The following is a 22,303-nucleotide window of genomic DNA, read 5'->3' as shown; positions in this document are numbered from 1 at the left end:
TGCAGTATAGGCATTCGGTCAGCAGGCAAAATCTGTTGGCCTCTGTTAAATTATTATGTGTCAAGATAACCATGTAACAAATCACCATTGTTTGTGGATCAGAGGTTTTTTCTTTGCTCTATTTTTGTTGTGTTTGGTGATCTCATCGTCTCATCTAGAAAGTGATCTTTCCTTTCTCGCTATGTCTGTAGTAATTACAGATTTGTATTAAAATTTGCCAGACTGCACTAGGCTCAGCATTCTTTGCTCTTGGTTTGCAGGGGGCGGCGTTGAAGTACTTGCCAACTATTGTCAACGATGTGAAATTGGTGTTCGATCCCAAAGAGCTCAGGTAAGGAAGCACCCAAGGGGCAGGCTTCCCACGTCCTTCACTTTGCCTCCTTTCTGTGCAGGGAGGTTATGAGAAGCTCAAGGCTCAGTCTTATGTTGGCAGACATCAGTGCCCTGGATCATTCTAGAACAAACACGTGCTGGTTGTGGTGTCTATGACACTTCCCTAATTAGGACTTCATATGAAAAAGACACCATCCATCAACACAGAATTTTCTTTAGAGGATTGCTTATAGCTCAGTGGGTAGATCATACAAATTTGGCACTTTGTATTCTTTCAAGGTTGAATTTCACTATGTGGTGGTTGGGTTTTCATTTTTTCAGCACCTAAAGTATCTGACACCAGAGATTTACTGCTCACTCCCCTCCCCTGCCCCTCAGTATGGGCAGCCGCTCTTCATGTGCTCCTAACTGTTGGACCAGCCGTCAGGCAGAACCATCAGGAGTTGTCACCTAAGATAATATTAACAAAACTACAGCAAACCTCAAGGAAGCTGGTTGTTGGTCTTTCAGACCAAGGAGTGAGGCTGGGGACCTAATCCTTCCTTTCTGCATCTGTTTTTCGGGCCTTGGCTGCTGAGCCCAGTCCTGCTTGTGTGATGTGTAGATGCCCTGTGTTCTACCAGACTGTTGAGTGCCATTGGGACGTGCAGCCTTTTCAACCCCAGACATCTAAAGCACAGCTCTTGTCTGCTTTTGATTTAACATTTGACACCATAAACTACCTGCAGGGGATGGCACCGTTTTTAGCAGCCAAAAAGCCCATCTAAATATTAGTAAAGGTCCATGTGTCCCCTGAGTGGTTAAATGGAATAAAAAATGCTCATCCCTCCCGTTCTTTATGTCCGTTGTTGGTTGCTCATTCCTGGGAGGTGAAGGGCGAGGGGCTTTCAGGTGGGTCCTCTCCTCCAGAATCATCAGGTTTCTGATGTGCCCGAAGATTTAGTGTCCTCTACGGACACATTATTTTCTGCTCATGGGTACTGACAATGAGGGGCATGGCTTAGCACGCCTTAGACGAGAAAAGGAGATGTGAACAGGCCCATTGGCAGCATGTCTGCCCTGGGTCTTTGGAGTGGCCCACCCCTGCAGCATGGCTGTCACAGAAGAAATAAGCAGCCCCTGGGGACTTGTTAGAAAATGTTGAATCTCAGGCCCCTTCCCAGATCTTTTGAGTTAGGAATGGAGGGTGGGGCCCGGCCATTTGGTTTTAATGACTTCCAGGTGCTTCCCATGAAGGTTCTTGTTTGACAGTTTCAAGTCTGGAGAACAGAGCAAGTGGGGGGATGCTGTGGTTGGGTGGTCCATACTCTGGGCCTGTCCTTACAGGGCATGGAGATCCGACTCTAAACAGTTAGTGGGGCAGTGTCCTTGTTCACAGTGAGTGCTGGCACCAGGGCTTGAAGATCCAAGGAAGACCCCCTTCTCCTGGGCCAGTGCAGTCTGCTCTTGGTCCCTTGTCTCTTTGTGCATCCCTGTGTGCTGCTTCAACACCTTATCTACTGATATAATTTATTTACTAGAGAGAAAGCGTGAGTGCTAGTGCAGGGAGGGACAGAAGGAGAGAATATCAAGCAGACTCCCTACTGAGCATGGAGCCCGATACAGGACTCGAACTCACAACCCAGGAGATCATGACCTGAGCCAAAACCAAGAGTTAGTTGCTTAACCAACTGAGCCACCCAGGCTCCCCACCTTATCTACTGCTTTTTTTTTTTTTTTAATGACCTTGTAAATCATGTATGTATTTTTTCCTTTTTAGAAAATTGATTGATGTTTTGATAAAACAGAAGAGATCAGAGAGGAGAATAAATCAAACTTAAGTCCACTGCCTAAAAATAACTAGAAGGATCTGGATTTGCACACATGCACATTTTTCACATGCATGTGTACACACGTATTCCCCTAAAAAATTCAACACAGTCGTATTCTTTATTTTACAATCAGCTTCTGCGCGTAAGATCTCTTGTTTTCCCACATTGTGGAGTAATCTTCTACATCATGATTTTTAATAACTTCCATGGTGTTCGATCCTGTGCTGGCCCATCATTTATTTAAGTAGCAGCAGTAGGCGCTGACATCGATTATGTGCTTTCTCCATACAGACGAGGCTCCATACAAAGCACTTTCCATGTATTGTTCAATTAATCTTTGCAACAGTGGTATGACATTGGTTCTGTTATTAGCCCACTTTTATGCTAAGTAACTTGTCCCTGAGAACTGAGCTGCTCAGTGGTAGTGCTTCAAGGCCAGCCTGGCTTTTTGATTACAGTGAACAGGCCTCTGTGCTACATGGGTGCTAAGTTCTGTTCAGTTTTTATTATTATGCAATATGCTAGGCTAAATTCTTTTGTCGCCTAATTGTAGTATCTTGTCCTTATCAATATCATTAGGCTAAACAGTGATGTAGGATTACAAGGTCTTACATTTTCTTTTTCTTTTTTTTGGATTTTCTTAAAAGATTTTTAATAAATATTATCCAGTTGCCCTCTAAAGGTCAAAGCAACCTTCTGCCAAAGTATGTTGGTATCTGTTTTCCCAAACTTTGCCAATACGTGGAATTATTATTTTCCAGAACCTTGCTGATATGATTGGTGAAAGGTTTTTCTTTGTTGCTAACAGGAGCCCTTCTTCTAAGACTCCTTTGTAGTTTTATTGACTGTTTGTAAAAGTAAAGTTTAAAAAAAATATCTCTAGTGAGAATAATTCACGTATATAAAGTTCACCAGTTTTAGAGTGTTTAAGTAAATGGCAGTCAGTGTATTTAGAGTTGTGTGCTTGTCATCATGATCCAATTGTGGGGCAGTGTCATCACCCCATCAGATCCCTGGTGCTCATCAACAGTCATTTTCTGTCCCCACCCCGGCCCTAGACAACCACAAATCTCCTGTCTGTATCTATAGCTCTGCCTTTTCCAGACATGTTATATGAATGAAACTATACAATATGTGGCCTTTTGTGTCTGGCTTCTTTTCCTTGGCATGATGTTTTCAAGGTTCATCTGTGTTGTAGCATGCGTCAGAACTTCACTCCTTGCTGTGGATGAATTTTATGGGTATACTATATCTTGTTTATTCACTGCTCAGGTGACGAGCATCTGGGTTTTTCCTCCCTGAGTATGAAGAATAACGTTGCTGTCATTCATGTACCAGGTTGTGTGTTGGATATGTGTTTTCATTTCTCTTCAGTATGTGTACCTGGGAGTAGAAATGCTGGATCATATGGTAACTGGGTTTTAACATTTTCAGGAAATATCCAGCATTTTTCCAAAGTGGCTGCACCAATTTGCTTTGCCACCAGCATGATGTGAGGGTTTCAGTGTCTTCATATCCTAGCCAACACTTGTTGTTGCCTCTGTTTTGGATTATAGCTATTTGAGTGTGTATGAAGTGAAAAATAACATTTTAAAGCATCAATTTGTTGGATGAGATTTTGGCCCATATTGGGTAATAGGCATTCTCCAACATTCTGGTAGAGCTCGATCACCATTTAATGACCTTGCGTCTTCGTACCGTCTTGAACACGGTGGATCATTTTGCTGTATGTCCCTAAGCTCTTTTCGCTTGTGTTTTTCATTATAGCAAAATGTTTACTGATTTCATCCTAAATGTTCCCATGGGTTTGCTGACCATTCAGAAGCTGTATTGCTTGATTGAAATCATTCACAGTGACCTCTTCACACAGCACGGTGAGTGGAACCCTGAGAATTAAGAAATTGTCACATTATTCATTGTCTATAGGCCTTGTCCCTTCTGAATTCTCTCCTCTGTGCCAACAGGAGTGGAGGTAGCAACCAATTAAAACAGCTCCATTACAAGACAGGAAGATTTAGCCCCTACAAGAGAATGGTAATTGACATACAGTGGAGTAATAGATCACTGAAAGATGAAGGGGAAAACCTCATAGTTTGTAATTCAGGTGTACACCAGAGCCCTAAGATAATCAGCGTACATTGTAGCCTTTAAGTTGTGTGATTGTCTATCCTGGGGAGGCAATCACCTGCTTCCATTCAGATGATTGCAAAGAAAAGTGTCAAGTTTTCTTTTAATTTAAAAATAATGGTTCTGTCTTTTCCTGAACTTTGCATTCTTTGACAGGGTTTCCTCAAAGTAATAAGAATTTTAATGATTCCTCAACTCATTTATCCTGAGGAACACCTTCTATTTCCCCCACATTATCTCCCTACCCTTTTTATTAATCATTTTCTTTCTATTTGGACAGATTGAATTAATATTTTACACTTGTCAAGCAGTTTTATTGAAAGCTTAAAATCTTTGCATAATTCCACAGCCTTTCTCATTTAGTGGAGGCAGATGTGGGGACCTTTGAGTGACATTCTGACTGAGAGGCACAGATTCTTACTCTTCTATTTGTGTCCAGACTTCGGCTGTTGCATTTGTTTTCTCTTGTCCTCATGTGTGGATGGAGAAGGCTGGCTGGGGATTTCCTATTGAGCTCCTGGCTGCACCGAGAACTCAGTGTATGTCAGATTAGTCCTTCTTACCTTCTGGGTTCCTGGACGCTGTGCTCTCCTGCTGGTTTTAAACTGATTTCTTGATTGAACTTTATCACTGCACTGGAGTCTAAACTTACAGCCAAGGCTTCTGTTAAGAGAAAATGTTAAGACTTCATTTGAGTGAGAGTGTTTCTTTTTGAGAGAAACCAGCAAACCAAGAAGTGAGTGGGTTTCTGCAGCCCCTCCCAATATCTCTCTCTGGACCACAAGCCCATTGCTCACTTGCATAAATGAAAGTCAGCTCCATTGCCATTGGTTGGGATTCAAAGCACATGAATCTCCTTTAGCTAACAATCCCAACTGTCCATTCTTCAGGGTCTCATTGGAGGGCTGGGTCTTGAATTATTCATTCTCCAGGTGTCTTCTAAAGCTTCGTGAAACTATGGGGTTCAAGAGGGCATGATGATGGGGTGATGGGGGGGGACTGCTGCTTCATTGTTTCCTTCCATATTTATTACATTTTATACCAGAACAAGTAAAGTCCCCTGAGAGTTTTCTATTTGGATTGTATCAGGTGGGTTATTAATGTTCCTTCTCCTAACCATCGAACCCTGACACACACACCACCACCAACTTGAACCACTACACTGAATGAACAATTATCAATTAATAACAATTGTCAGTGGGTTGATCGTACTTGACTTTCACTGACTGTTGATATAGGGAAGACCTTCTTTCCTGTATTGCATAATTTCTGTTGTAAACTTTGTGCCACATATCACTTAGCTCTATTTGAATAAGGACCTAAAACATAAATGGTTCTATTAAAAATATTTAAAATAGAACTTCTTTTAAGAATATATTTCAAGGGAATGTTTTCTTCTATTGAAACTTAACTTAATTTCCTTAGCTAGTAGAAAGCTGGAAGGGACTCTTCCTATTTATTTTTGGTAATTTTGTCAGCCTGGGTATGTGGTGATTGTGTTTTTCTTCTTCTTTACTGTGCCCCGTTTCTGTTTTCACTCTTGTTCTCTAAGTCTTTTATCAAAGACTGCCTCAAGTCCTGTTTTGGAATTTTTTGCAAAATGCTGTTAATTATTAACCTAGAATCTTTTTAAGTATAAATTTAGGGACTAAATTTTCATAGCAAGCTGCACCCAACATGGAAAATGAGGTCGTGTGAAATATGTGAATCGAGACTGATCGTGTGCGCCAAGAGCCACAGTTCACCCGAAGCCCCGTGTCTTAGAAGCAGCTGCCCAGCTGCCCAGTCAGTAGCCTTGTCTTAAGCCACTACTGGCAGCCCAAACTCACTTCCAGATGCACACGGGCTGTCGGAAGTGTTTCAGAATACATTGTCCAATGTCCTATGTGAAAATGCCCCCCCCCCCGGGGGGGGCTTTGAGTGTCAAGAATCTTTCTGGGAAGGGTTCACGAAGACTACTCTGATTTTTCTCAGATTGCGAAGACAACCCTGATTTTTCTCATCTGCAGGCTCCCTGCTTCTTCAGGGTGGCCTACAGCCGTCTTACCTCCTTGTCAGGAAAGGCGAATCTATGGAAGTCTTCCAGTTGGTCTGTTCTCACAAAGATGTCATTACTTTTGCAAAATATTCTGTGCCATGTTTGGTATCAGGTGTTGAAGCCGCAGTATTTTCTGATGAGGTGTGATGGCCCTGATTTTCCTGCTTTGTTCCAGTTCTTGTTAATTTATAACAATGGTCCTGGTCTATGTGTTCTTCCTGATCCCAGTAGAGCCAGTCAGCCTACCGCCCCACGCGTCCCGAGTTCTAGAACCGGATGTAACCAGAGTTCGCTGCAGAAGCCACGGAAGCTGCTCTCCTGTATAAACATTCTCTCAAGGATGTGGTCTGGGTGCATGGCCGTGTGGCTCCTCCAGGTTCCCCAGTGGGGGCTCCAGGCTCTGTCTTTGCTCACCGGTATGTGGGTTGCCTCACTCACGGAAGGGACTCACTTAGTTGCTTTGTTCTAAAGCATTGCTTTCCTCGTACCCCCAATATCGAATACATTCCATAGTTGGAAGAGTCTCCCTTCAGTGGGAGTGACAAGCTGATCTGTGTGCAGCAAGGCTGGCAGTGAATGCTGACACTGGAATTGCTTCTCTGCAGAGAGGCCTTCCTTTGCCAGGCGCGGGTCCCAGTAGTGCTGAGGCTTGCAGTGCCCTGTTGTTTCAGCCTTGTTTTCCTGCCTGCTGCTTCTGTATCCTCGGAAGTACATGGAAACGGAGGACGTGTGCAGCTGAGTGTGCTAGGTGATAGCAGGACATGTGTGTTTTGGCAAAGAGGGTTTCTGACCCCAACTGGTGAGGGCATCGCAGCTGCTGTCACTGTCATTGTCCACTCATTGGTGTCCCAGCTGCCGTGCTGCTTCTGGATCAGGGCCTTGAGATTCCTGTTCTTTCTGCAGCTACCACCCTGGTGGAAGGAAATGGGAGCTCTTCACAGAGCTGTCCCGCCCACCGCTTGTTGCCAGTTGAGTCAGGGCTCTCGGCAGAACCTGGGATATCATCTCCCTTACAGTTGTCAGAGTGGTGGTGGACTTGGCCTGACTTCTGTATGGGGGAGGCACAGCTCCTAATATAGAGGTCTCTCCCAGGTCTAAGAAGGCTTTTCAGGAGCTGGGGTGGACCCGTTGGCCATGGTGGATGTCTGCCACATAGTCTGCCAATAAAGCCAGTGCACCAGACCCCTGGAGACTTGACTACTCAGAGCGCGTGTTTGCCTGTCAGCACCGTCAGACTTGACTTTGAGCGCGTGGCCTTCTCCTTTAACTCTGATTTGTTTAAAAAAAAAAAAAAAAGAATGACTTGTTTGCATCATTTCTCCTACAAATGATTTTACTTCCTCATTAATAAAGAACTATGTATTTCTGAAGTCCTCTCTGTGATGAGGGCTGGTGGTTCACAATAGGACTGAGTGCGTGGGCTTTATGGTCAGACTGCCTGGGTTCAAATCCTGCCTCTACTACCTGCTAACTCAGTGACCTTCGACAAGTTACCTTCCTGGCTTCAGCCTCCTCACCCGCCCTGTTCTTGTTGCCTACTTCCTACATTTGGAAGGTGAATGTATGTATAGTGCTGAGATTTGCATCTCGCATTTAAGGCACAGTTGATCAGTGTTAGCCTTGACTCTCATTTTTGTGGAGGATTCAGTAGAAAAATGGTAGATAAGATCTTGCCCTCATCGGGGTGGGTAAGTACCATGTCAAGTATGAGCTAAGTCAGTAGACATGGATCAAGTAAAGAAAAGTGTTACAGGGAGCTTCCCCGGAGAGCTGGTTTGATCATGCTGCAGGGAACACCCCAGCCACTCCGCCCCAGGCCTGCTTCTGCCACTCCCAACCAAATGAAATCATGGCATATTTTTTTCTTTTTGGCTTGCTTGTTCTCTGTGGTCTTTCCCTTGCATGGGAGCTCCCTGAGCATGGCCTTCTTTTTCATGTTGTTGCTGCTCGATCACTGGCTCCTGGGACAGTGCCTGGCCTCAGGCATGTCCAGCACTTCTCTCAGGGAGCATCACAGAGAAGGAAGCGTGGTCAGCTGCGAACGTTTGTAGTTCAGTTGATTTAGGGGAGGAGAGGTTGTGTGTGTGCACAGGGAAGCTGGCTGTCTTTCGTACTCTTGGCTCTGAATGGATTGGTCATGGACGGAGTTCTCTTTGAGGAGGAATAACATAAGGAGAGATGGAAGATGAAGACTCGTGAGTGACTTAAGCTGTGGAGGGTCATCTGTGAGCAGTTTTATAAAATCAAGATCATCTTTTTGCTCCTGATTTAGTTCTTTCTCAGTTTTGTGGAAATGTGAGGTGGGGGAGGGGGTTAGTTGACCTCTACCTCTGGATTCAAGATAGATTTTGTTAAAATTATGAAGTTTAAATAGTAGAGAAAAATGGAGAGAAGAGCCTGTGGATTCCTCACTGGGCTTCCAAAGGTGGCAAGTCCTGGTTGGTCTTGTTTTTATCTTTGTGCTCCTCCCCCAGATATTTTGAAGCAAATCCCAGTCACCACAGCATGTCATTAGGATGACTTTTCACAAAGACGGTGGTATTCAAAGAGTGAATTACTTTGTTTTGGGAAAGGGAGGATGTGCAGAGGGGCTGGTCCCCAGGCTGGTGTCTCCATTCCACTTTGGATGTTCCTGCTCCTGCTCCTGAACGGAGGCGAAGGGCGTCCGACTCCTTAGCATGCTGTGCACGAGAGCCAATGAATGGGCGGTAATGGCTTCCAAGCGTTGTCTCGCGATGTGACTTGACTACTTGAAAGCTGGTTAAATAGATTATGTGCTTCACAAAAAGATGACTCTTGCATATAATCTGTGGTGTGGAGTGAGCAGATTTTCAAAGCAAGATGCAAAGAGACAGAAAGGTCAGAGCTTCATAATTTGTGCATTTGTAGCTTTGTTCCCCTGTGATTATATTGTTGCCTACATATCTGACAAAAGCTGTGAAAATTAAAGCTTAAATCCTATTACAGAAATGAAAAGTTCTAATGTAATTAAATTAAAATAAACACTGGGACACCAAGGTTTAGGATTTGTGCCCACAAAAATGTTTTACATTAATGTTATAGCAATTGGGGAAAAAAGGAATCAACCCGAGACAGCATTAACTTTCATATTAGACAAGAGCATTGGACATACTTGCAAGATGCCTTTGAGTTAAGGTGAGAGAGCTTCTGGAACACATGCTCTCACCCACATGGGCTCCTTTCCACCGTGGCTCTGAACTGGAGACCTTTGGGATAGCTCATTCCAATTAACACCGTATCATTTCTATGGAAAGGAACTGACCTTTCCATACTCCCATATTGAAAATGACCAAGCCAACCGACAGATTTTCTTTAGAGCTTACTACGTACTTACCATTGTGTCTTAAATTTTCTTGGTTTTGGAAGGTAGTATAAGATTTGAAGAGTAGGGGTGCCTGGGTAGCTCAGTTGTTAAGCGTCTGCCTTCGGCTCAGGGCGTGATCCCAGCGTTCTGGGATCGAGCCCCACATCAGGCTCCTCTGATGGGAGCCTGCTTCTTCCTCTCCCACTCCCCCTGCTTGTGTTCCCTCTCTCGCTGGCTGTCTCTCTCTCTGTAAAATAAATAAATAAAAATCTTTAAAAAAAAAAAAAAGATTTGAAGAGTAAAGATTTGAAGACTTAGTGGCAAGATAATCCCTTTATAATCTTGACGGTAGTTTAATACTCTTGGTGGATTACGTTGTTTTAAGCTCGCTATTCATTGGCACCCTTTTGTTTGTTTTTTATTTTGGGTTTTTTTATTTCCCCCTGATGGTTGGAATCTAGCAGTGAGTAGGAATGGGAAGTGTGCCATTCCCTCATTTTCTGGCCATTCCCATGGCTCGCTCTTTCAATATAGCAAGCAGGCTCCTTTTAGATGGTGTTCGTCACCCTCATAAAACTTCATTTGTGTTCCATTTTGAACAATACAGAGCTTCTTCAAAATGTAGGCCTAGAGAGCTTAAATTATTTTCCTCATTCTTATTTTCAAGGTGAATGATTCTTCCAGTTACCAAGCAGAGTGAAACTCTCCTTTTTAATGGTAGAAACATTAGTTACAGCAGCCCTTGGAAATCTGAGGGCAAAGGCTCAGATACCAATGGGACTAGTTATTAGGAAATATTGAAGTCAGATTTTCAGACTATTTTTGTTGTGATTAATCCCAGATATAAAATTTATATTTCTTAAAATCACTCTATCAACTTCTGCTTGTAGAAAGAATAGCTATATGTTTAATACAGATTTATAATAAAATATACTTTCTTAATGCTTTGATCCATAAACAAATCAAAATCAAATCTCTTGAGCTTCTCCATTGTGGAAAATGGAGAGATATTTCTCTTTATTGAAAGGATCACAAACCCAGAGCTGCTCTATAGTAGTTTTGTTAACTTGAGGGATGTTGTACAGAAAGAAAAATTGGGTTTGGTGCCTTCATGTGACACAGTCAGGAAATGTACCACACATATAGCATTCCTGGAGACTTTAATTAGGTAGTAGTCGTGCTGATCACTTCTAAGCTTTGAACCCCAAAGGCTGGTTCTTGAAATAACCGTGGAATGTGAAATCATTTTCTCCTCTTCTATTTTTGAAATAATTTTAATCTTTATCTGTGAAGTCCCGTACCTTTTTCATACCTCATTCTATATATTGCTCTATATCATTCATTATATGAGCATTTGAAAAGACTATCTGTTAAAACAGCACAGCCTTTTAGAAAGGGCTTATTGAGTCTAGGAGGGTGAACTCAATTTCAGTTTCTTAATTATATCTGTTTCCATTCCATTATAATTTGTTGAACACCTACCATGTGCTTAGAACTGTTGGTTAGCAAGTTTGATTCCTCTGAGAGGCTTCAGAGCCATCAGCTTAAAAATGTATAATTGGAAAAGAGTAATTCTCTGAATTTACTGATAAGGGCCCAGGAGTTAAGCAACAACTCCTAAACTGTAAGCAAGAGCCCAAGCAGGGAGCTGTCCACCACTCTGGTGCTGATTAAGGAGTTGTCTTTTAGAAATCCATCACTCGCTCTGTTCTTAAACTATTTCGCATCCACTATATGAGTAATACATTCTGAATACTGAATTCACTTCAAATGCCATATGGAACAAGGTAAAATACAATTATATGAATAAACAAACACATAAATAAATGTAAACGAACTATGCAAAATAAATAAGCAAAAATGCAGTGTTGTGCTCATGAAGTTTTCATACCTTTTTCTTCTTCTTTTGTGTGTGTGTGTGTGTGTGTGTGTGTGTGGACTCTTATCTGTGATCAGATTGGTAGTTCCTCAGGGTGTAGTTGGTCCAGCCTTTATCATAGTCTCTGGGTGGGCTCCTATCCTTGTTGCTTGATGTTGGGAGCAAGAAGAGCAACCTTAGAAGAGGCAGCCTCTGTTGTCCTGTATCTATTCGTGCTCATACAGGGCATCAGGATGGCAAGTTTCTGAGTCTCCCCAGTTCATGATTCCTTCCAAGCCACATGAGATTAGCTCTGTACCTGCATGATACGTTACCTACAGTAACTTGCCTGGGACATCTGGAGGAGCCCCAGTGCAGTCTGTCTTCTCCCAGGTTCTCCTTGAAGACCCCATTCTTTTTCTGTTGCATAAACCTTTTCCTGAGTGCACAGACCATCCCTCAAGATAGAGTGGACTGGACCATATGGTTTTGACGCTGTTTTTAACATACACATTTCATTGTCACGTCAAGCAGGAGGTTGTGGGCTTTTTGTTGTTGTTGTTGTTTATGGTTTTTGTTTTTTGTTTTTTTTTTACTCTTAGCTGGTCAACTCAGTCTTGGAAGCCAATTTATTTACAAAGAATCTACCACCATGAGAAGACATTTATGAAAATCTTAATCAGTACAAAGCTCAGAAGCTCCATTTAGGTGCAACAAATGTGGCTATGATGCTAAGCAACTCTTGTCTTTTCCATAAAGTGAATAAGATATAAGGTTGACAGAGCATAGTGATCATTGAAGCAGCAATCCTCAGATTTCAGTATGGCCCTGTATATTTTTAAATAAGCAAGGCTAGAATGAGCTATAGAGTTTTTAGGAATATATTGAGTGACAGATGGCAGTTATATCAAGTGATCTGAAGAAACATGCATAGTAACAAAACACCGAGTGTGTGCTGAAGTACATTGACCAAGACCTTTGTTCTTGGCTACCTTCATTCTCCTGGTTAAAAGAATGCACACCACACCCCAGCCCTGTATATTGTTTCTTTGTTTTCTCATCCTCCACATGGTAAGATTCTACCTAAGGATTGGCAGACCTGTAGAATTCCTTCTGAGCTTACCAAGCCACCTCCTTAATGCACTTCCATCCACCTAGAGACTAGACTCCTGGCCTGACTGGCACTTCCCACACAGTCTTCCCCAGGATGTTACTTGACTCGTTCTACTTTTTTCATCTACTTGTAAATGGGACTCATTTGTGATTTTTCTCCATTGGTGGTTCGTTCATTTCTTTCTTCTGAAAAATTAATTATTACTACAATTAGTTATTACTACAATACTAACGAATGTTTAACTCCTATTATTAAACTTCTCAAAACCAAGGGATACAAAATATCTGCTGCCCCATTCCTTCTTCCAAAAAGATGACATATATTGTACTAGGTCCAGTGGCTTCATCCAGAAGATGTCTTTGATAAGCTACTTTTCCCATTGCTATATAGTCTATATGCTACCATGTTCTCCTTCCAATTTCCAAGATTCTTTTAATTTATTTCTTTTAAAAAGATTTTACTTATTTATTTGTGTGAGAAAGAGAGACAACATGGGCAGGAGGGGCAGAGGGAGAGGTAGAGAGAGAATCTCAAACAGACTCCATAAGCATGGAGCCCAGCATGGGTCTCGATCTCACAACCCTGAGATCATGACCTGAGGGGAAACCAAGAGTTGGACGCTGAAATGACTGTGCCACCCAGGCGCCCCATGGATTCTTTTAATTTTAATGTCATCCTCTCAATTAAAATTCCATGACATCGGGTACCTCAAAGCTAACATGCTGATTATCTTATTTCTGGTAATTTCAGCACTCAGCCAAGTGGCACTGAGGAGCTTCTGACCAAAATATTTATGAAGGTGTTACCAGATGATAGGGATAGAAACATGGTGCAGGGCATTTGTAGTTACTCCATTTCACAGAAAAAGAGGAAAAATGGAAAAGGAAATCAAAAAGGAAATCCAAAAAGGAAAGATGGCATACCTAGGGTTGCTCAGCTTGAATTGAATCTCCTGGTACTAGCAATGATTATGACGTGTTACATTAAAATGATACTTGGAAAAATGTAATCTTCATTTGACTTTTAAAGATGCCTGTACCACATGTGGTTACATGCATGTGTCATTTATTCTAAGGAACTGTGGCTTTGGGATCAGGCACCTAATTCTGGCTCGGCTGCTTAGTGGCTCAGTCCCTGCACATCCCTTCTCTCTGGCACCTGGTACCCCCATCTGTCAATCTGGACATAAGTAGATGGCTCCTGTGATCCCTTCCATTGCTGACTCCGACCCCATTTCCTGTATTTCTGTTGTTTGAAGACTTGAGGGAGAGAATCATTTGAACAAATTGAATCATGTGGGTACAGAGTTCTTAGATAGTTGAAAAATAAGATGAGTGTCTATAACAAATGAGTAACAAGCATCCCCCATTTATATAACTCCTACTGTTTAATTCTCATTAAAAGTGTTAATCTGGATCTCAGTTCTATGTAACAGACTCAAGGTTATTAAATGCACTTTATGGATCATTTGTTTAATGTGACCAAACTAAAAATTAAGCAGCACATTACTCAGTGTTCATAAAATGAATGTTTTAAATGGACAAATTCATTCTCGTATTTGCATCTTGCTTTAATGTAGAGCCGTAATGGGGTTATAGACGGATATTCTGCTTGGACATTTATAAGCTGATGATGCCTGTTGAATACCTTTTATAAAGATTAATATTTTTTACTTTGTGCCCATTACCAGAGCATTAATCATCATGGCTTGAGCCTGCACAGCTGAGGATGAACAGATGTCGAATTATTGCTGTCTGTAATCATAGTGGATCACACTGGGAGAAGGGGTTGTGGAAGGGAGGCTGGGACCTCTGATCCCCACAGCTGACTTGTGTGGATTCTGGGTCCACTGGGCTGCCTGCATTTCCCTCATCCAGCGGGGAAAATCAGGAGAACTGCTAGCTAGCTCTGGCCTCCCTGTGGGTTCTATGTCTGCCTCGACTCAGACTATCGGGCACTCCCAAGCCCTGTGGTCGCATCCATGTGAAGAGACATCTGATAGGAGAGATCTGCGGTGGCCTTCATTCTCCTTCCAGTGATGAACATCAGTTCATTAAAATGAGAAATCACACAGGAGGTCTTTAACATCTGCTTCCTAGCATACTCCGAGACCAGGCTGTCCAACACAAATAGAGAGCCACATATGCAATTTATAATTTTCTAGAGGCTACAGTTAGGGAAAAAAAAAAGTACAAAGCAATTCCTGAAATTAATTTTAATGATTTATCTAAAATCTCATCTCAACATGAGTTCAATCTAAATATTACTAATGACCTGGTTTCCATTCATTTTTTTCCACACTGAGTCTTGAAATCCAGTGTGTTTTTGACACCAATAGCACATCTCAATTTGGATGCTACATTTTCATCACAGATACTTAATCTGTGTTTTGAACATTTCATAAAATTTACCACTGAAAAGTAAATTCCCATACTCAAGTTGTTCCAGTCTTCCATACTAATGTTTCCAATAAGCAAGTATCATTTTTTACATTTACGTTTTAATTACTTAAAAATTAACTAAATTTGAATTCCATTCCTCCGTGGCACCAGCTGTATTTCAAGGGCTCACTGGCTACCCTCTTGGATAGTGCAGCTCTCAGGCATTCGTCTTTGTGTACTTTTTGTTGAAAAGGCTGACTTTGTATGATGATATTGTTTCTATTATTGTTATTGGGAGCTCCCATTATTGAATGCTCCCATTGGTCATATGCATACACTATATCATCTTGATTCTCACAGGGAACCTCAGAGGTAAACACAGCCCCATTTTGGAGGTAAAAAATTAAGGCTTAGAAAGTAGAGGTAACCTGCAAGATCCAAAGCAAAGAGTAAGCGGGGTGGATTTTATCATTTCCTCATGTGTCTGGGTAAACTGAACCTTCACTGAGAGTAAAGGCTTTCCCCAAATTGAAGAGTGACCCAGGTTCCTAGCCTCCCAGTCAAATATTTATTGTAGCTGTTTTCCAAATGGTTATGTGTGGGTAGTTTATTTAAAATGTATTTTCTGTTAAAATGCAAAGTTTTGTTTGTTTGTTTTGGGGTGGTATTGTCAGTTTCCCAGGCCATCTGCCTTGAACCTAATTGGACTGTTGGCATCAGTCATGGTAGAGAAATGGCGCTCTGTTCATAGGGAAGGGTATTCAGGACACCAAGTTGGGACATTCAGAATATGACAGGAGATTCTTCTTTCTTGGCTGTCAGACACTGCGTCTGATGCTTTAAAATTCTTCATTGCAGGCACAAGTGTGTGTTTGCTGTGTGTGATGTAATGTGTGAGTGTGCGTGTTGTGTAGTGTTTATGTGTGGTATGTGTGTAGTGAGTGGTGTGAGCGTGGTGTGTCTGGGTGTGGTGTGATTGTGGCATATTTATGGTGTGTATATGTGTTTGTGGTATGAGTGCTGTGAGTGTAGTGAGTGTGTGCATGTGTATGTGTGTTTGTGGTATGAATGTGTGTGTGCGGTGAGTGCATGTGGTGTACTTTCTTCTGTGCTCTACATTTTTTGTCAGGACTCATTCGTAAAATTTGAGAGACTTGTGAGTCACTTAGAATTTGTGCCCACCACCTCGTGAAGAAGCTGGAAGTCACTCACACGTGGACTAAGAGACCCCCTTTGAGAGATGAGGTTGGGGACTGTGTCCCTTGGGCCCAGAGCGGGGGGGCAGTTGAGGAGCTGGGACAGCACGGGGAGGCACACTGGCTTCTCTCCGCACACCTGTCACTTGATCCTGTGCACCACCCACACCAGCTCTCGCACATGCATCCGCACGCACGCGTGTGTGCCTGCACACACGCCGTCCTGTGAAACTGGGTCACCCGAAATGGGGGGATCTTGTTATGATGCTGTTTTCTCTCTGATGTTTTCCAAGGATAGGATGGGGCGGCTCTGACCGCAGGTCCCTCTTTCCCACCAAACAGGAGTCAAGCGCTGTGGTTTACAGACCAAGAACAAGGGACACGTGTGACAGCTGTCCTATTAGGAGGAGCACACACGCACACAATCAGGTCTTAGTGTGTGTGGGGGGGCTACTCCCCTTGGGTGAGAACAAGCCCTCTGCTCTCATGGAGATTGCATCCCTGCAAGGATTGTAGAACCAGTGGTCATTTACGGTGGTCTGCGCACCGGACGTCCTGGGCCCTCCTGCACCCTGGTCTGCCTGTGGGCCATGCTGGGGCCTACAGATCATGGGTCACCAACAAGGTGTGCTGATCGGTCAGCCTCCAGCTTTGGTCCCCTTGGCCTCTCCAGGTCTCTGGGGCATTGCCTTTCTTCCTGGGGGGCTGGGACATGTTTCTCAGGAGTGCTGCTACCCTGTGACCCTCTGTCCTTGGTCACCTTCATGAGATGCCTGGTGAGGTCAGTGTGGTCTTTGAGGAAAGCCTGGGCGTGTTGGCTACCCGTCTCCAGAGCTCCGTTCTGGGGTTGGGAGATGGTGGTCCTTGACACTGGGGTGTCAGCCTGCTTTCATAAAGTCCTTCTGCCAGCATTGGCTCCCCTTGTCCTTCCAATGAAGGGTGATGCTCCCCTTTCCCCACTTTACCATGACCAGTCTGGGTGGGGAGGGTGAGGAAGGACAGATGAGCTACAGTTCTCCTGTGGCTACTGGAAACATCCAGCTTGTGGTTATGGGTCCACCAGGAGGATGCTTTTTATATTCTCAGAGGGCTAAGAGAATGAAATGTCTTTCCATGTGACGAAATGGCAGTGAAGTTTCCAAAAAGTTTTGTCATTTCTCATCAAGAGAAGCTGGATTACAAACAGGTGCAGCTACCACGCAGACCCCTGGTTTGGGGAGAAGGTAGGTGCTCCCGCCGGGTAGCAGAAGATGGCTGACAGCATCTCCTGCTGAAGATGAACAGGGCAGCCATCACTTCTTCACCCTGGAGTAATTCTGACAAATGACACTAACACACTCAATTACCTCTGAGAACGGGGAAGTCAACAGCTGCCTGTCCAGCATGACAGATAGATGGGGTGATAAGAGATGGATTTCGGCCAGGGCATCTGGGTCCCGGTGCCTAGAGGGACATTTCTGCCATCTCTGAGTCTGAACTGTGTTCCTCTGATTTTCTGAGACTGTTGACAGACACACTCCTCCCCCAGCCTGGGCTGGCTTTCTACTTCTGTTGGGTTCCTCCTACGCTTGTTTTGACCAGCTGACAGTCATTTGTTTTCCTTTATCATGTTGTCAGTGTTCAGGGCTTTCTAGCTCCAAGTTCTTCCTTTGAGATTTCTTGGAAATCTGACTTACCTCCATGATGGTGGCAGCGGTAGGGATGAACCAGTGGACAGGGGTGGTCAAAGGCTTGGCCCCCTGGTGAGGTGGTCAAGCTGGGTGATGTGTTCAGGCAGAAGGGAATGAAGACCGTCATCCTGGAGATGTCCTGCCAGGGGCCGTGAGGATGGACGCAAGCAGGGCTGGACCCAGACAGGTTTGCCAGGAGACCTTCCAGCCTATTGGGTTCGAGGAGGTTGGTGTGTAGTCTTTACACTGAATGTGGTCTTGTGGTTCAGGTCAGCATGTCAAGAGCTGGTGAGGACAGATGTCATTTATGAGCGTTGAGATTCTGTAGGAAAGACACTGGGCTTGGGGTGCTTATGGGATTCATGTGTTCGGTGGGTCAGCATTTGGAACTGATGCACTTTTGGGCTGGCTTCACTGCCACGGATAATTTTCTTGTGGCACTTCCCTTGGACTGGCTTGGAACTCTGGCAGCTCTCTGACACCTGTGCATGGTGCTACCCTGACCGTAGGCCTTAGTTCTTTGGAGTAATTCCCTTTTGAGTTTACAGGGCTGTGGTATTTGGGGAGAGGCTGTCCATGGGAGTCTGACTTCGCCCATTGGCATCACAGGGAGGGTTGGCTGAGAAGGTAAGGGAATCCTGTGAGGGCCCCTGTGAGGACCCCTGACATCGTGAACACAGACATGGAGGGTCCCTCATGGTCCCCACAGGATAGCACCTCTCCACATGCTGTGTGTCTCGCTCCCAGGCCTCCGGTGATTCCTGACATTACAGCCAGTAAGGTGAGCCTGGCCTCTGTCCAGAAGCTACATAGCATGTCAGCACCTCACATGTTAAGTATCGACTACTCTAATTGTCAACAAGTGAAATCATATAAGCACTGGACAAAACTCTCTCTGGAAAAATGGAGCTGCTATTGTCCTTTTCAGGAGATGAATCAAAGTGGGAAATTGAAAAAGCCTTATTATCATGAGCTTCTCATATGCGGTTCCCTGGAAGTCGGTGGAACAGAAGGTTTATGCTATTTCTTGGTCCTCATGTCTCCCAACTGCACCCTTGGGTCTTCATTACCATGTAGTTCTTGGGGAGATCTTCTCACTAAGTGGGTCTCAGCATACTTGCAAGAACCATTTCAATGTTGCATGCTCCGTTTTTTCTTATTAAAAAAATTCAGGAAACATTAGTGCAAAACATGCTTTTATGTGTCATTAACGTAAGCCCCAAAATGTAAAATCCTAAAAACAAGCTAAGTATATCTAATGTTTCAGAGCTCTGCCGTCTTCTCTCTCGTGCTCTGCATTTTAAAGGGAACAGCAGTGCCTGGGCTGGTTTCACAAGCAGAACTAGGGTGGTAAGAACAGATAGCTCATATTGGAGGGAGGGTGATACTGGAGTTAAATGGGATTTCCCAACTGGAAGAGACAATTAGTAATTACATTTTGTCTTTAATCTCCTTTGTGTTTGTTTCCTTATTGTTCTTTAATTATCTGAACATCCTCTTCTCTGCTCTTATCTAAAAATCAAACGACAACCTGAACATTCTTTGGTCCTTATGTCCAAGTGTCCCTTCATCACACAGCTGTGCTCCCGGGAGCTGTATCTGTGTCCCTTATACCCATTTTTCATCCCCGCTCGGCCACTCCTGGAAGCTGCCTCAGGAGGTCTGTGTGCCTCTCACTGCCACATCCCAAACCTATTCTGTTCCACCTGTTCTTGTGGCCATATTTGGCCACGTTGACTACTCTGTTTTCTTTCTTTGGGGGATGTCACTTGTCTCTGTCTCCACATCCCTGCTCTCTCCACCTTTGTGTCCTGCACCTCTCCTGTTCTAGTGCCTACATCCTGATGCTGGTCAGGGTATTCTGCTCATTCTTCATGTTCCCTTTGATAGTCTTCTTGGCTCTCATTACTGCTCAGAGGCTGATGATTCTTTAATCTGCATTTCTAAGCCAGAAATAACGTCTAGAACCCTCTCTCCATTTGCCTAGTAGAGAGAGCCACTTGGGTGTCCAATAGCCAAATAAAACGCAACCTGTCCAAACTGAACCCTGGTCCTTTTCTCTTTCTTTTTAAAATAAACTTGTTTGCCCACTTTCCTCTCCTTGGGTGGCATCACATGAATCCTTGGATGACACACTCATTCCCAGGATGCTGATCATTGGGTTTGACTCTCCTTTATCTGCCACCGTCCATCACCAAGCACTGTGTCCTGCCAGCCTTCAGTTTTCTCTTGTTCAAGGCCTCTTTCAAACTCACCACTACACAGGAGGTCAGGGCTTTGCTTTTTCTTGCCTGGACAATCGCAGGAGCTAACAGGTTTCTCCTCTCCTGTCTCCACTGCCTTCCCCATGCACCATCCCACAGGGTCTCTAGCCTTTAAAGCTGCTCACGTCTCTCCCCCTTTAGCTCCCCCATCAGCATGTTCCATTTCTCATCTTCCTTCCACCTCGGCCGTCATGTTCATACTGGTTTCCAGCTGCCTGTCTGGCCTTTTATCCTGCTCCTCTCCTCCCCCACCCCCCTCAACTGCGCATGTGCCGCTTGAATGTGTCCTATGTGCCTGCCTGCCTTTGTGTACAGGTTTCCCATTCTTTGATTGCTTGCCCCATGCGAGAAATTACTATTGCTCTTGCCAGCAGTGAAGGTACTGCCCCCCTGACGGAGGCCTCCCTGACTCTCATCTCCAAACTCAGTGCTTGTTCCTCTCGGCTCCCTCCTTCACATGCCTGTGCCTTAGTGCGGGGGTCTGGGAGGCCAGAGAGAGGCTGCGGCTCCTCCCTTGTATCTGTATTATGTCCTAAAAGCAGGTACCTAGTCCTAAGCACCTAATGAGGCCCAGGCCTTCTCACTTAACCTTGTTAGGAGTACATTGTACCCCAAGCCTGTGAGTAGCTAGTGCCATGTATCTCTTAGAGGTGAGCAATCTGAGACTCAGAGAGCTAACGCGAGCTGCTCAAGATACCTCTGTTAGGAAGGGAGGAGAATGTTACCTCCGAAAACCTCTCTCCAGAACCTTAGAATCTGAGCCCTCAGCAAACTGTCCCTGCAGGTGTGAGCCTAGGAGAAAGTTGTCCCAGAGTGAGCAAGATCAAACGGGATGAAGTTGGTTATGACCCGGCTGAGCTCAGAAACCTTCATTTACGAGGCGTATGGGAGTAGAAGGAGTCCCATGCTTTGGTCCTCCTCGGAGAAAATAAGAGGAGCTGCAATTCAGATAACTTTTGTTGTAACTAGTATTTCTTTCAAAGTTGTAAATCAATGAATTTATGGTTTGGCGCAGAAAATTAGGCAAAGCCCCAACAGGTGTGTTCGTGCACACTAGGGGATGTATGTGTCAATGTGTTTATATATGTTTGCGGATTATTTTTGTACATTTACAAAGAGATACACATATAGATTAGTGCACATTTGCTTGTGTGCAAAGTATTTACAAAGCAGGGTGAGTGATTTCCTCACATACAGCCATCTGACCCCCTCCAGATGTCAGTTTCACATTTGGAAGAAAGTAAATGTAACATGCTTGAAAACAATGTAACGTGCTAGGAAAACAAGCTTCTAGCAAATAGAGTTGTATCTTGGTGGTTCTCCTGCTGACTGGCAGCCCCATGTCCCCTGCAGACTGCAGAGAGATCCTGCTTCCCATGATGACGGATCAGCTCAAGTACCATCTGGAGAGACAGGAAGACCTGGAGGCCTGTTGCCAGCTGCTCAGCCACATCCTGGAGGTTCTGTACCGGAAGGACGTGGTGAGTAATGGCCCCGCTTACTCAGGCTGCCTTCAAGGACCCGGCAGGAGGGGTCCCCTTATAGTCCCCACGAGTCCCCGCCTCACTGCACAAAGGTGCACTGGATTCGTTTAAAAAGAAATGACCTTAATTTTAAGGGTTAGCCTCTCTCTCTCTGTTGGGTGGTACCCTTCAATGGCTTTTATTTATGTATAAAGTGTGATACTAATATTAAAATGTGTATTCTTCCAAGTTAAAAATCTTTAAGTTTTTCCCCTGACTTCCTCAGGTGAATGCCTCCCCAAGACAGATTTTGATCCTTAAGATCAGAAAATGGCTTTGATATTAAAAATTAGAAATAAATGGAGGCTAATTATATTCTTTTTGTCAATTTTTTTTTAAAGGTTTTATTTATTTATTTGACAGAGAGAGACAGCCAGCGAGAAAGGGAACACAAGCAGGGGGAGTGGGAGAGAAAGAAGCAGGCTCATAGCAGAAGAGCCCAATGTGGGGCTCGATCCCATAACGCCACGCCCTGAGCCAAAGGCAGACGCTTAACCGCTGTGCCACCCAGGCGCCCCTCTTTTTGTCAATTCTTAATTTAAGTAATGCATGCACAGAGTTTTTGTTTTTGTTTGTTGTTGTTGTTTTTTTTTTTAAGTATTGGTGCTTCTGAGAGTTTTGAGAAGAATGGCTCTCTGCCTCTTTTCCCACATTCCTTTCCCT

The 22,303-nt window shown here is 44.0% G+C and overlaps 1 protein-coding gene across 1 annotated transcript in view; it reads left to right on the top strand.

Annotated features, from left to right (window-relative positions):
• Positions 1–22,303, top strand: part of DOCK1 (dedicator of cytokinesis 1) — a 495,125-nt gene that overhangs the window by 170,440 nt on the left and 302,382 nt on the right. Inside the window, 3 exon segments of the mRNA XM_040623969.1 lie at positions 261–331; positions 3,912–4,018; positions 21,471–21,598. Coding sequence (XP_040479903.1) covers positions 261–331; positions 3,912–4,018; positions 21,471–21,598 — 306 coding nt within the window.

The sequence above is a fragment of the Ursus maritimus genome, unplaced genomic scaffold, assembly GCF_017311325.1.
Source record: "Ursus maritimus isolate PB19 unplaced genomic scaffold, ASM1731132v1 scaffold_7, whole genome shotgun sequence".
NCBI classification, from domain to species: Eukaryota; Metazoa; Chordata; class Mammalia; order Carnivora; family Ursidae; genus Ursus; species Ursus maritimus.
Note: the sequence above shows the minus strand (reverse complement) of the source record. Positions and strands in the feature narration are given on the sequence as shown.